The sequence below is a fragment of the Cariama cristata genome, unplaced genomic scaffold (assembly GCF_000690535.1).
Source record: "Cariama cristata isolate BGI_N322 unplaced genomic scaffold, ASM69053v1 scaffold18190, whole genome shotgun sequence".
Lineage (NCBI taxonomy): Eukaryota > Metazoa > Chordata > Aves > Cariamiformes > Cariamidae > Cariama > Cariama cristata.
In genome coordinates this window covers 78-16,702 of record NW_009594401.1, presented here as the reverse complement: position 1 = coordinate 16,702, position 16,625 = coordinate 78, and the positions used below count along the sequence as shown (strand labels likewise).

Here is a 16,625-nt window from a genome sequence, read left to right as displayed (position 1 = left end):
TTGCAAGAAAAACACAACATCAAAACTGCAGCATCAGCAGACACTAAAGGTCTTAGCTTCTTGCGGGATGAATGCAATATCAATAGTTATTAGGATGTATTCATACAAGATACACAAGAGGGATGGAAAGAAGATGCTAGTAATCTCACTTAATCCTAATGCAGCCCCGAGTCAGGTTCTTTACTGTGGGAAAAAAAAAATGCAAGGAAAACTGTAAACACTCCAAAGTATTTGCCAGGCAAAATGTTCAATTTGGAACTGAAAACAAATTATCAGCTCTTTAAGTAGTAAAGCTTCTGTGTTGTATTAGATGCTAGTTTTATTGCAACTGATAGATTGTGCTTTAATAAAATAACCCAAAAGAGGCTTCGGGATGGTATTTGTCCATAGTGGGCTCAGAATCGTGATCAGCAACCACTAGTGATTCTACTTGTATGCAGTATCTCTCTCCAGTTTCTCAGAGTATTTACTCTGTAGCACAATCCTCATCTTATAGTTGGGAAAACAAAGACATGCATTACAAAGTGAATTGTGAAACCTCATCCAGCAAGCTAAGGACAGAGGAAAGAAGTGGATGTACAACTCCAGAGTCCCTCCGGTCCCATTATAAACTTGGCAACACTGCCACTACCGAAACCTTCACCATCCCCATCACAAACGTTTTGAAATGCCCACACATGGTATCATCATGCACTTGTGTTCACACAGTCAACTACACAGCAAGTTCTTTTATGCAGAAAGTCATTAACTTCACTCCATATTACATGCTAGTGTGTCCAAAGGAACCAGAAAACTGGAAATAAAAGGTTAGCTTTTGCTTCATCAGGCGCAAGAGAGCTTACAGACTTGGTCGCCTCTGTGCTCTATGAAATTTCTACAAACAGCTTTGGAAGATGCACCCAGCAGTGCAGCCAATCCAGAAAAAAAAAATATGGCACTGAGCAAACTGAAAATGCTACATTGAAAATTCTGAAAATACAAGATTTGACTCCAGAGTAAAACTGAACCATAAGGCAAGCCAGAGAACTTGTTAAGTCTGACTGCAGAGACAACTGCAGAGAATACTCTAAATAGAACCCAACTGAAAGCATATGGGTAGGGCAGGGAACATTAGAATAAAAATCTAACTAATGGCTAAACACACAGTGATGTTTTTTAATAAAAAGTCATGTAGGAAGAAAAACATATATCCAACCTCATTGAGAGTTAACCTTGAGGGGAGGAGGAAGCTATTATCCTTTTAACTGCAGCTTATTTGATACAAAAGTGACATTTTCTCTGAATGAAGAATTCTTTTAACATAAAGAAAAACCAACTTCTGAAATGAGATATAGCCCAGTAACACTGCAGTAGTTGAGAATGTCATGATTTCCATCAAAAAACTGTTTTGCAGAGATTAGGAACAGCTGTTTCAAACTGAATTAGACCAAAACTGGAAACAAGCTGTCAAGACCCAAAAAATATATTTTATACATAAAAGAACATATTGATTCAGCTGTTTTATCATGGTGGTCAGCCAAAAGAGAGAAATAAAGTAACATTCTGAGATTCCAGACGTTGTCGCAAAGACTCTCATTTTTAACACTCTTTATGTAGATTTATTCCTTCGAGCATTTGGAATAGGAAAAATGTCAAACAGCTCACATCACAGATTCTTGAGTATTTTCAAACCATGGGCAGCTTAAAACAGTTTAAAGACACCTGAGAACTCTTCTGCTCTAGTCCACATTCTCTCCATCTTCTGGAGCAGCAACAGGATGTTGCAATAAGGAAAACAGACTCAATTGCTGTTGACATGAAAAGATTAAAATAATTCACTTTCACCCACTGCTTGTGAGTAACAATACATGCATACAGCTCCTTTCTGTGCACGCTTGCGGATCCTAGGAGGCTTTTAGTGGGTATTTTGAATATCGATTTCCACAGGAATTGCAGCTTCGTATAATGAGAAGTAAATACATCTATTGTAGAATATACTGTAAAATGTCACATCTAGATATAATTCCTTTGTGTCTAATGGCCCATGCAGTATACAAAGCACCTCTTACACTATGCCACTGCCAGTTACAGAAGCTTAGAGAATCCAAATACAACCACCAAATTAATCAAGACTGGTGCTGGTTTTGAATAGAACTGTTTATTCCAAAGTGCAACTCTGAACATCAAAGTCCCCTGTGATTTTATTACATGCTGTAAGATGTAGCCGTTATACTCTGCTTGCTAACCAAATCTAAAGTAATCTTGAAAATATCTGTAGCATTTCAACATGGTCATTATTTTTCATAATAATGATATATACTAATTCTACCCAATAAGTATATTAGTTATTACTGTCAGCTTGTCAGTATGTGCTTTTGAAGAAGAGGTATCTGGGAGCAAGCCAATTCATGAGCATATAAAAAAATGCAGGTTCCAAGAAATGCATTTTTAACTCGCTAAGACACCAAGCAAGCATGCAACTACAGTCATGTGCCATTTCACCTTTCAGATTACTCGCACAGTCTAGCTTTAGGCATTTAACTTGAGTACTTAAGTTCTCTCAGCAAACTCAGTGGAGCACCACAGCATGACTGAATGTTTCACACCAAGCCAAGAACCTTATAAAGAGCATAACAAGATAACTGCTGCTCAGGATACATAAACTTTTGATCTTTCTGTGAAAAGATCAAAAATGTGAAAGACTAGCACCTGGCAGAATCAATCAGCTTTCATTAAATAATCTTTTATTTATTCAGAGGACATCTTTTTCTAGGTATACTGTAACTGAACAAATGTCAGTGGCTAAAAGATTTTATTCAAGTTTTTTTGTTTCTTGTGCAAGTGCAAGCCTTACACTCAGGCATTTAAAATTAGGTAAAATGAACTGCTATACATGCCTGGGCTAATCTGGTGTTGACAGAGAAAGCGATAACATGTACTGGTAAGTCACCTTTATCTCCAGAACTTCAGGATTTTACAACTCTAATAGATTTAAATGCTAGCTCATACCAGGAAGATGTCCCAACAACAAATGGAGTCAGGAGTGAAGCAGCTCTGAGTGCAACGTTCATATTCTCATCTCTACTCTATTCTCCTATCAACCCCTAAACCTGCCCGACTGTGGCACTACTCAAACTTCTAAAAGAGCCAAGATATATTTCTGCAACTACCGAACAAGCCGTAAGTCAGCCATAAAGTTACATAGGCTACAATTCCTAGTACCACATTTACAATATCATTTTTCCCCACTTCTCCTCCCAGCTGATCCAAGACAGAAGAATATAATCACAGGCGGGGAAGAAAAAAAACCCAAGCCCACTTCTCAAGCAGCATCATTTTATAACAGAAGAAAAGTCTTGGTTTTCTATAGAAGAAGAGTCATTCATCAGAGCTCCTGCAGACAGCAGAACACAAAATTGAAGCATCCCTAAGAGCTGGGTCTGATATCCAGACAGATCTGAAACAAAGTTCACCTCCAAAAAACAAACACTTTCAGAAGAATGTAAAATGACCACATCTACTGCAAAGCGTGGACTTCCTTAATGGCTTGCTTAATGTTATTAGTGAAATCTTACAACTTCGGGGAGAACAGATAACTTGCCTCAAATTATCAAGTAAACTTTTATTTTATTAATAGGAATATTTTGTGAAGAGCAAATTCACTCTGAAAGGTCATCAGAGATCAACTGCATAACTTTTTCAATACACTTCTATCTATGTTAAAACCAAAAACCAGATGAAGATATCAACAGTAATGGTACTGATGTCATGGTCAGTAATTTCTTATTCACTTTCTTCAATTGTCACAGCATCAGTGCCGCAAAATAACAACACTCGCACAGGGCAGAATTATTCTTTCCTCCCAGGAAAATAAAAATCAATATACATTGATCCCAAGGGACAAGAGATTTCAAGAATCACCAGACCTTCTGGATTACAGGCCTTCAACATCAGAAGCTCAGTCTTAACTACTGTTGAATATAAAACTGCTGCCACATTTTTGCCAAATGTACATTTCCTTAAAGCAGTAGCCAAACCAGGTCTGAACTGCACTTTTGATTACATACAGCTCCTTACACAGACTGTTTCCACTTTTATTAGCTTTTAGGTGATTTCCTTGTTTTGTAGCCCAGTTATCAACCGTATCTAAGAAACAATGGGGAAGAACTGAGTATTGCTTATATGCAATTCAAACAATTAAATCACTCTGTGAACTGAGGGGGCCAACTTTAGTAACTCCAAAAGAGAACTCAAATAAAAGATCAGACATAAGCGCACTTCTGCATTAAAAAAAAAAAATTCACACAAAAAGACCTGACAACAAAAACAGCAGAGAACAACAGGGTGACATCATTAAATTTTCCATTCTATTTTATTTCCTCTAGAAGCTATTAAAAAAAATATCTTTTCCATATAAAGAATATCAATGAGATGCTTATCACCTCTATCAGTTATTTTATATTAGTGTTCATATTATTTGAATGCCCTTCATATGAAGGTCCCCAAATGCTTTACAAACATCTTTAATTTGCCTCAAAGAAAGCGAGACACAACTTCGACTCTCTGAAAACAGCCTCTGTGCTTTCATGGTGGCCACCACCCACTAGATGATCAAGTCAGCCTTTCATCACCAGTAAGTAGCAAGTCAGTCTGAGCCATCAGGAGCTGAGATAGCAGGCAAACATGAAATTCAAAGGAATGCTGGGTCTGAGGGTTTCTTACAATGCTCTTCTTGTTCTGCAGTCCTACATATTCCATAGACAACATGGATTTCCAGTTATACTTTGTTGTATTTCTCAACTTCTAAAAGTAAAGCCTTTTCTTCCTGTCTAATAGTTGTACCACGACTTACTCATCTACATACTGCATTTCTGTGCCTGTGCATGGCTTAGTTTGATTCAAAATCTGTTATTAATACAAAGCAATGCAGTTTTAACCAATTTGGTTTGATGACTACATTATACAGCTTAGAGAGGGAAAGTGATCGCTGACTTACAAATTACATAATTCAGCCATCCAACATGAACTGTATGAGGAGTTCTTGCAGAGAAAAAAAAAACAAGGAGTCAGGGGAGGAAGAACGAGGAGCGGGCAGAAGTGTTTTGGTTAAAAGAGAGCAACATCAATCATTTCCATCCTGAAACAGGCTAACAGCTAGAACATTAATACTTATCAAAGAAACAGGGGAAAAACCCCCACTCATTAGCAAATAAAGGTGTTGCAAAGCATTAAATAATTCCCACCAGCTGACAAGGGGGCTGTGATTTATAATAGTGTGTATTGATAGATCACTTCCCATAATTAGGAAAAGTGAGACTGGTAGTGCTTACAGCATTGTTTTGATCACAGCCTTGAAAAATACTTTTGAGTAACAACAAAGACCAGGCACAACAATAGAAAAACACCATATCATTCTCTCAGACTGCTTCAGATTTGAAACAAAGTATTCTAACAAAATCCAGTAAGAAAGGCAAATTCTGTTTGGACGCATATAACCTTATTTCACAATAGCATCCTATTGTGAATTATTACTGTTATAACTCTGGGAAGATCACAGATATAAAACACTCAAACTACAAAACAAACAAGCTAGAATCAAAGGCCAATTATTTCTCTTCTTTTTAAGCAACAAGTTACTCATCATCACTCCTTCTGAAGTACCAGACTAACCTTAGTCTACTAAAATGTCAAAGAAATCCAACTAACCTGCATAGTGGCACAGGGCAGCATATGCGGCGGATTCTCACCTGCCATAGCACCTTCCCAGCAGTGCAAAGAAATTGGTAATTTATATTTCCTTTTGTTCCAAATATTAGGTGTCAAAAACACTTTTATAGTTACACATGTTAACAATAAAATAGTTAAGATAGCTCTGGGTTGGACTTTTGTTCAAAACCAGCATAGGAATCAAAGGCAAAGCAACACAAGAGCCCAAGAGCTGAAAATTCCAGGGACTCCCAGCTGAGGAAGGAAGATGCCTTCTCCAAAAAGGAGCAGGACATAACTGCTGTTACCCACCCCAACGCCCCACATGCTGCTTTAGGCAGGACCTCCAGGGAGAGTAAAACCCAGCCAACATGCAGCAGCTGGTGGTGATTCTGCCTTCCTTACTTCTACTATTATTATAAGCTTCCATGTTTCCATTATGGTTTTCACTATTTTCACTATTTTTCCCTCTCACTCTAGTCACTTTTTTTTTTTTTAACTATCATTGCATAGCTCAGAGACCCTCAAAAAATTTCACATCCCACCTTTTTCCTTTTCCAGTAAAGGATACATATTGTCATTCCTACCCTCCTCTTACATTTTGGTACAAGCACTTTCTTTCTCATCATAGCTTTTCCAGTGCTTTTTTCCCTCCCATCACTGTAATATCAAGGATAATTTGCACACTACCTGAATTTGCTAAATTCAACTGTCCAATAACAAAAGTCAATATTCTCCAGGCAGACAACTGAGCAATAATTAATAACTACAGCACTTGGAAGCAAAGAGGTAACCACCTGTTTCCTAGTCATGTTAAAAAAAAAAAAGGGGGGAAAAAGAACATTAATGTAATTCTGAACAGCAAGGGCATTTCACCAAAACATTTGCCTAAAATCACACAAAATTAAAAGCCCATAGAGGGCATTTTTCCAGACTGCCAGGCAAACAACATTAGTCACTAGCTGTACAATACTTGGCATCTACAAAGCATTTCTGTCTAAAGAACCCAATGCACTTGAGACACATTTAGACTAGAAGGTCTCCCAAGAAGTAGGTTACATATTATTATCCTATTTTATCCATAAGAAAAACAAGGCACAGAAAAAAATCATGCATCCTCTTCAAGGTTACAACAAAAAATGAACAAGAAAAGCAAGAACAGAATCCAAGTGGCCCAGCTCCTATTTTGTGCCCCATGTACAATGATACACAAACTGGTGTTTTCTTCATTTCTCCAGTGACAGGAATATAAACTCCCATGGTTTATCTGCACAGGAAAGGAGTCCACAGTCAGTAATCCTTATGAGCCCTTCCACTCCAGCTCCCTCTATGAAACACTGATTCTGCTCTTACAAAGCAGATTAAAACATGCTCTTCGGAGTGCAACAGAGATAACAGTGTAGGGACTTGTCACTCTGCTTCAATTCAAATCTTATTTTATTTTTTCATTTGTTACCTTCTGTGAGCAAACCAAGGGATTTTGGTCACTTCAAATCTTTTCTTTATCTTCTTTAGAGCTCCTGCTCACTGAGAATACCGGTATCTCAAGCTGCACCACTAACCTTCCCTCTCTTACCCAGCAAGCACAGGCGATCTTTAAAAGCAACCTCCAGAAGCCCTGGGCAAGCAGACGATTCAGTTACCATGATACAGCTTTCCTCACTGCCACACATCTGTCACTGATATTACAGCACACCTGAAAAGAAAATGTTTCCCAATTTGGATGGATGAAATCTCAGCAGAATAAGCTGGATCTCCATGCAACAGTATGTCACAATATCGTAACACCCCATTCTTGTAGAAAAAAAGTCCTGAAAGGACAAAATCTTGGCCATCTGCCTGAACTTCCAAAGAACTGCCAACATAATAATTCAGTTACATTGTGCATGCCACTGTAAAACCACATTAAATTCAAAATGTTTGAGTGCATCCAAAAATTTAAAATTAATGTTCTTTGGAATGAACACTTTGTTTTACAATCACGATGAACAAAAAGAAAATTTACTTCAATAGTGTTCCCCTACTATTATGGTTAACATTTAATGTCATTTATTGTCATTAAACTCAATATTTGTGTCTAATCAATACTAAGCTACCAAGGGCAGTCGTAATAAGTCTGGACTTTCTCTACAGGCTCTATTGATTTTATTTTTTTTCCCCAAGACCTACAACAAACACAATTTATACAAATAATTTATCAGGGAACACATCAAAATAATTTAATAAACAAAAATTATATATTCCTTTTCTCTTCTGTCATGTGACAGAAAATCATTTTAACTCATTAATAGTAATCTCAACAGTTCAATTTTAAATTTATGTAAAAAACAAGAGGAAGCTACAAAGTAACAAATTTAAATCCAATTTTTTTTAGTGTATTTCAACATGCAGATCAACAGTAATTTTTTTTCCATTTTGTATTCGCCAGCGTATTAAACAAATTTATGACAACTCCTGTGCAGCTTCATTCACTTGGAATATTTACAATACATTGACACTGTAGAGTTTATGCAAGTTGCCATAATCTTCTTTTCACAGATGAGTAAATTAAATAAATTGATCTAAATCCTACTCAACCAGACAGTCAGAAAGGTTGATTTTTTGCTTTCTGCTTGAAGTGGTAGATAAGAGCCTTCCCAAACACATGGTTATCATGTTTTTTAAGTACCACCTCATGATAATAAAACAATACCACCACCACTCACATACATCTACACACATAGGTTCAAACTACAGAAGTGCTGGAATTGGAGTAAATAACCAACAAAAGAAAATAAACAAAAAATCTCTACCAGTGATTAAAACTCAAATGTTGGGCATGAACTACTTGACAGCATCCGATTAAGAGAGGGGAAACCTTCCCTATAAAAGCATTTGGACACATAATATGCCGTATATTTTCTGTTCCACTGCAGTCGATGGAAGAAACACCTTAACAGACACTGCCTCGGGCATGCACAGGGCGAGGGTATACAAACACTTTGCCAAGGGCAAAGAGGATGAACAAATACACACTACAGGCAATAAATAACCTCACTGAAGCAGCAGATGGAAAAAAGTTTATACTACTCAAAGAATGAGTTCAAACTCCTGAATTCCAAAAACCAGCATCTACTCTTGAATGCCAGCATTACTGTAGCTGCATCAGGCAACCACACCATCACAAGCATCATTAAACATTTTATATATGGATAAGTATGTAATACTGGTTTAATCACACCACCACCAAGTATTTTTCCCCCCACAAAACCCCTGTGTTACCCAGTATTGAGAACAAATATCAAGAAACACGCAGTTGTTTACTAAATGATGCTCTTATTCATGAGATTATGGCCTCATCTACTGCAGAAAACAAGAAGCACCCAGGAATGAGGAAGGCCAGCATAAGGGCACTTGCTATAAAAGTGTCCTGAAGAGCAACAGAAGTGAGTTCTTCCAGCGCTGTGTCACAAATATGAGGTCACATCTCTTAAAAAAAATTAAAAAAAACCCATATAAAATCAAAGCTTAATTAGTATTTCAGTCTAGTAAGTGACTTTTAAAAATTCCTTTCATCTAAACTTATAGCTGATGCATTCTCCCCTGTGGTAGCTTCCCTTGAATTCCAATATAATGCAAGAAGCAAGCACCTGGTAACAAGAAGCAAGGCAGCAGCACCCTGCAGATGCAGTCCTGACTGTTCCAAGTAGTATCAGGCCACATGCATACAAAACAGAAACCCTTCTGACTGCTACTGTCATCTTAGATTTCAGCTGCTCAGACACAACCACCATATCAAAAAAAAAAATAAAAAATCGACAGCCAAATGTACATAACTACAACCAGAATTCAACTACAATTACTAAACAGAGACAGTCCACATGAAAAAAACCCTACCGACTTCTACAAACTTCCTAACTTACCGATACTACTTTATCTGCAGTACCCATACAGAATGATAGCTCATTTTTATCTAATATTGTATCTCCAGTATTACATTAGAGGGCACATATGGATCCTTCTGGGAAACAGCACTTCAACTGTAATGAAGAAAACCTCTTTTCTTAATTAAAATCGAAGAGGAGGGGAAAAAAAAATTTTATCAAGTAGACCTAAACACTGTTCCACGGCTACTAGATGCCTCCATGCACCCCACAGTCAGCAAAGTAATTTACTTATGTCATTCCTACTGATACATAAAATAAGCTAAAGCAAAGAAAAAAAAACATTTAGCTGTTGCTTGCAGTAAGATCAACTTAAACTTCCTGTGTTTTTCAGCTATGGCTTGTGAGCTCTGTTAAACACCTGGAAAAGTAAAGTTCCTTTACAGCTGCATGTGTATGTAATTAATGCATTTGACAAGCTGCTGTACTCTAAAACAGCTGCTTCCATTATACAGACAACTTTACCATCTGCAAAACTATTGGGTAAACTACAGTAAGTAAATATCAGGACAGCAGGTGCTAATAAACAGCAAGCACTGCCAAGATAACATACTTCTGCAAGGAAAGTTTTAGTTTTTCCCACTGTACTTTTCTGTACCCCTGGAGCAGACAAACTTAAGATACTCGGAGCAACTAGTGGTGTAACTTACAGGAGCAGTAAAATAAGGTTCAGGGCAAGTAGCTCTGAAATCACAATTAAATGCAACCCATCCGTAGTGCACCAAGTCAAAAAGTTAAGTCAGCAAAGACCCCTAAAAGTGGGTCTTCTCACAATACATAACCAGCCACAGCTACAAGTATTAATTGTGGTAAGTAAAACAAGTTGAAAAGTGTCAGGTAAATCTAATCCCCTATGTTAACATTCACATCTTAAACAGAGAATTTTCTATTTATGTCTGAGTATGATCTTAACTTCACTTTGCACCAAGCTGCACCAAGTCAAAAAGTTAAGTCAGTAAATTCACACCTAAAAGTGGGTCTTCTCACAATATATAACCAGCCACAGCTACAAGTATTAATTGTGGTAAGTAAAACAAGTTGAAAAGTGTCAGGTAAATCTAATCCCGTATGTTAACACTCACATCTTAAACAGAGAATTTTCTATTATGTCTGTGAGTACGATCTTAACTTCACTTCGCACCAAGCACTGCTACTTAACCCAAAAAGTTTGTCCATGCATCCAAGACCAGATCAAAATTGGGCATTTGCTCAACCCAGCACCAAAACAAAGCTGCAAATATAAAGAAATAACTGTTCTAACATCCAATATGTCATGAACCACAAGGAATGATGATCAATACAGCCTCAGCTGAAATTTAACAAAACTAAACAAGCTATTACTTGTACAACCAATTTTGCCAGAAAAAGTAAGAGTCATATAGGTAGATATGACCCACCTTCAGATTTACAAAACTGTTTAAGTTTTAGCTACATTCATACACTAAAAAAAAAGAACCAATTAGGTAATACTACACTTTAAAGAGTTTCATGTGGTTTACGGTATTTGGAAGGTTACTGTCACTATATTCTCCAAAACCTGGCTGCGATTGTATGAATATTTCTGCTTTGGAATGAGTAAGTGGACCAACTGAAAATCTCAGCTTTTAAACAAACAGATTATTATATAGCATAACTTTTGAAACGCTGCGGGCTTTTTGGTTTGGGTTTTTGGTGTTTTGGTGGGTTTTTTAAGAATTACCATTTCAGGCCTCTAATTATTTTTCAATTTTAGATAAAAAATAATGCAGCAAAGCTTTTTTTAAAATATATAGTACTATGTATAGTACTTTGATATACTGAACAACAATTTGCTTCTCATGAGATAGCCCAGCTATTATTACTGACCTTACTTATTATTGTCCTACAAGCTACTACTACCAGCCACCCCATGTTTTAAAAAATAGACAGAATGCACTGACACATGCAACACAAAGTCTGTATACTCATTTTCCCTATATTTCATGAATGTCCGTTTGGAACTGCAGCATAGCCCCAAAACTCTACTCCATCTATCCTCCCCTGGCAGCCATGTAGCTGTTCATGCCATCAGTAATGCATGAACAATCAAGGAGAGGAAAATGCCCTTATCTCAGCTCATCAAAAATACAAGCCGGCAAGCCACAAAGGGGTCACAAATTAAAAATTAAATGCGGACAGACATAAAATGTATTGACACATCATCACATCCAAATTCTCCCTTTGAAGGAACAGAAAACACCAGATACACATAATTAAGAACAGAAAGCGGCCAAAAGATGTAATGAAATAACACTTATTGATGAAGCGTATTTAGCAATGAAGAATTATGCAGCAACATACACGAGCATCAACAGAGTCTTTGCTGCTAATGGTAAATCCAGCAGCCAATACCCTCACACAGGCAATACATCTGCTGTTAGAAACAGGGGCACGCCAACCTACCCATGCCTGCTGGTTATTACAAACTCTAGAAAGGATGCTAGTAAAGTTCAGAAGAACCATTAAGTAGAAAGTAGCTACTCAAATACCACTTAAACAGTATCTTTCATTTAGTTGTAAAACAGGAGTCAAAGATAACAGAGGTAGAAGAAAAAAAATACCGGTTTTCTCCTGGAACGTTTAACTGTGCATATGAGTGCAGAGGATACTGAAACTTTCTGCTTTCTCAAATCAAAATCCAGCATTACAAAAAATTGCTCTTCAAAGCTCCGTAACGCTCTAAGTTAACAAAAAACTCCATTAGAACAACTCTGTCAAAGCCAATTCATTATCAATTGAGTTTACTCTGATAATGACCTAAAGAAGTAATTAAACCACCGAAGACTTAACAGCATTACAAGTTTAGAAGTTTTCATGTATAAATGTTAGTTTTATTTTTTTCTGAAAGTAGTAAATGAATTATTTTTTCTTCAGTGCCAATAATCTGCTGCTAATAGCAAGAAACACAAGCAAATATGAAACATTTTCTCAATTAATAAACCTCTATTTAAAAAAATCCTTCCCATCCCCCATTTTCCAACTATACCAAATTTTTATCAATGCTGAATTTAGAAGATGTTAACACTTATTTGTATTGTGAAAGGTAACTGTACAAATATTATTGTGGTATTCATATAAACATTATTGTAGTATTCTATTTTAAATCTGAAGAGTATTAGACTGGTTGGCTCAATGTATAACAAGAATTTGCTCAGTGTATAACAAGAATAGTCTGAAAGTCTTCCTTGCTCACGTATGGCAATAAATAATTTAAAGTGGAATTGTTTCTTTTAATGCCCTAAATATTTTCAGATTTATTATTCCTGCTTACTCCTGTTGTCGTATCAGGTTGTTAAAAGCTACAACTCTGGAACCTCTCACTAGTAAAAATCATCGTAACAGAAATTAATCCATCTTTTACATTTCGTAACAGCTCACTAGTATTTCAAGCATAATTTCAAGAAAGCTTTTAAATACTTATTCATCTAAATATTTGTATAGAAAGTAGTAAGCATGCTGAAAAAATTCAGGATGGGAACAGGCACCCTGAAACATAACGGCGCTCAGAAACCAGTAATAACTACAATGAGGCAATGTCTACTCATTTCATAAAATCAGATGTGAGGAAAGGAGTATTTTTGACCCACAAGTAGACTATGTTCAGAGCTGAGAAGGAAACATACCTATCCAATTTCTGTCTCTAGATACATTCAGCATACGGATTTATGAAAATGAATTATGTTCAAGGGAAACAAGTTTCTTTCAACAAAAACAATTTTTTTAAGATGTAAAACACTGCATTAACATTATCTGCCTTTTTTTTCACATTACTTAAAATTCAATGCAAGATACAACATCTGAAAACACCAGGTATGCCAAAGCTGCTGAATACAAAGTTACTTCTGAGACCAGGTGCAAATGGTTTTCAGCAGCAGAAAATGGTTTGGAAAGGCATCAAGATCTCTGATGACAACAACTTCCCTATATGTTTCTTTCCTAGGAACAGGTCTGGAGATGACAAAAGCTCTTGATTCTCTGCTTTAATACCCCACTGCCCTCTGCTACAGTGTTTACTGCCAGATTCAATGATACAATATACTTTTATTTTATATCTACATAAGATGCTAAACAGCTAACATGGAAAGTATTGCTCTGCTCGGGAGTCAACACCCTCTTTGAAAAACAAGGGCACATCTCAGTATCACAGAAAAGTTTCCTCTCAATTAAAACACCATTTTTACCCTTGAAAGTACATTTATGTACATATAATGCTCCTCAGCTTCATAAAAAACTCAGCAATTCTGACAGTCTCAAACACTCGGAAGTCTACTGCATCACAAATCAAACATTCTGTAAGAATACACAACTAAACTACATTGACATATTCTGCTACCTTATTTGACCATTTGTAGGCTTGAAGAAGCTGGCTGTAAAGAGGCGTTTTGTCCTGAACAGGATCTAGGCTCAACAGTCCACTATTGTGCAGGGGGTGGTTCTCAGACGGTTTACCAACCAGGTTGCTCAGACGCTCCAGTTCACTGAAAGAAAAGAAAATGGCATTTTTTGGCAGATCTGCAGATACAGATATGCGAGATGTACAATTCTCCTGCAGGGACAGCAATCATGCATGAAATCTATTTTAGTATCTAAGTGAGTATTAAATACCTCCCCAATTCGATAAAAAACATAATCACTCTCATTATCCAAACAATTTAAAGTGGTCTCTTAGTCATTAAGCTCAGTGCTTCTTAGGAGAGAAGGTACAAGCCCAGAGTCTTTATAAGACAACCTGGGAAGAGTCAAACTATGGCAGGTCCTGTTCACAAGCACTTCCAGAACCCAGAGCATCTTCTGAGCAATGCATAGCCTCAGAAACTACAAAATTCTGACTTTAGCATTTCCTGCAATACTAGAAGTATTTTTTTTAACCATCAAGTAGGCAGAAGCCTCATCATTCATTAAAGAACTAGAAATTAACATTGTTCTCATATAAACATACAGAAGAACTGGCACTAGTCCTAAGCCTAGATATGGTCCTGCAAAGTCTGGGATTACTCTAAGCAAGTATACGCATTCCAAGTTCTCAGGACAAGGAAGCATTTTCTGATTTCCATGAGCAATTTGTACATTTGTAGACGTGCATAAAATACTCAACTAAAGTGTAATAAGCACCATTTTCCCATGGAAAAAAAATCTCACTGTGAAATGATCTATTATTGCTTCATATCTCATTTGTCAAACACTACATTTAATAATAACAAAAGTTTAGCAATTTTTAAAACATGCATTAATCAACTGTAGAAGAAAGACTGGCTACTTTGCACCAATATAGAATTCAGTTTTTCAAGTGACATGACTAATCAAATGCCTTTCCTTTTGACTTCTGAATGTTACATCCTACTCTGAACTTCAGAACTTCCACTAAATTAAAAGCAGGATTCAGACCCTTCAAAGGGTGAAAATCTCTGTAAAGAAAAAGCCCAAGTATCTCCATTTGCATTTAATGAAGGTTACAAAAATAAGTGCCAGCAATCAGCGAGCTCACAGTTAAGAGACTTCCACACTTTACTACCACAAAACTCTCCTTTATTAATCACCATTCCTTCAAGTTTCCATGGCCTACATTCTTCCTAAGCCTCTGGTGCTGTGAACACTCACGAATGTGCTTAATATTTCTTGACAAAAGCATACAACAAAATAAATGCAAACAGACATAATAACTACGGATTTGTTGAACAGGGATTCCAGTCAATACTTTCATGATGTGAGCCAAAGTCCACTGATAACATTAACTTCAATACACCTTGGAGTATTCCCTTGCTACTTAAAGTCTGTGCTTCCCAAACAGATAACAGAATATGTAATACTTAGATTCTATATAAATTACAGTATTTTGGGGCAGTTATGTTTAAAAAAAGACAAATTATATATACTCCAAAATATTTTTTAAAATTTATCTTGCAAGGAATCAGGAAAGAAATGGTCACGAAGGCACTGACAAGCATATCCACTAATGCTGTGGAAGAGATGGTGAAAAAGGAACTGGTGAAGTTTGATGATGAAGCTAATCTCAGGCATGGTAGTAAGGGCAGCGAATGACTGCAAAGAATCGCACAAGAACTTCACAGCACTGAAATACTGGATGATAAACTGCAAAGTACTACACATGAGACAAGACAGGTCAGAGTCAATTGCTATCTATTATTGTTTGACAACAAGATTTCCGGGTTATATTAGGTAATTCTTTAAAAAGCTACTGAGCAAGACAAGAAGAATACCCAAGGAATGGCACAGCTTCCATATCGGGAACCATGAAGCCTCCTCAACTTGAAAACAATAAAAATTAAAGGGATACAACAAAAGTCTATAAAGCTGTGTACAACATCATTCACAGCAATGAGTATCTACCATCTTTCCCAACAGAAAAGGTGGATAACAAATTATATTACCAAATCAGCACTAAAAATCAGGAAGGCCTATTAGCCAGCAAGAAACAAGTTCTTGTACACAAAACCCTGAACACTACATCTCTGGAGTCTGGAAGATGTGCTGGGAAAGGGTGGCTACACACTTGCCCTGCCCTCGGACACCTCCCTGGGCAGCGCTGATGGCTCCCAGGAGGACCCAAGGGCACCCAGCACGCCTCTGGCAGGATCCACACGGACCTCAACACTTTGTCTCTATTTACGTGAAACACACCTGCTGGTACTAAACAACTATACTTACCTGCACTAACTTTTCAGCCTTACAAGTTTTGGTAATAAATCAATCATTCTTGGACCACTTAGACACTACGGAACAGTCAGACCTTAAAAAGTGTTTATTTTTTTAACAAAAAACTTCAAAACAACAGAAAAATCTCCCCGCAACCAAAAGCATTCGCCTTGCCAATGCAATCCCCCTGACAGCTCCTTTTTAAAAACAAAACAGGAACAAAAACTAGGTAAATATTATGAGCCGCATTCATCCCTTTGGAGACTCTGGAATGAAACATCCCGAAGAAGTAACGCGCATGATGTTGGAAGGAATAAAACGGAGCATTTATTTGCCTAAAACTTT

At 37.0% G+C, this 16,625-nt stretch overlaps 1 protein-coding gene across 1 annotated transcript in view; it reads right to left on the bottom strand.

The window, feature by feature from the left end:
- Positions 1 to 14,104, bottom strand: part of MED27 (mediator complex subunit 27) — a gene marked incomplete at its 5' end in the record, with an annotated part of 91,375 nt that extends 77,271 nt beyond the window's left edge. Inside the window, one exon of the mRNA XM_009697932.1 lies at positions 13,960 to 14,104. Coding sequence (XP_009696234.1) covers positions 13,960 to 14,104 — 145 coding nt within the window. The remainder of the gene's footprint in view (positions 1 to 13,959) is intronic.
- Positions 14,105 to 16,625: the final 2,521 nt, after the last annotated feature.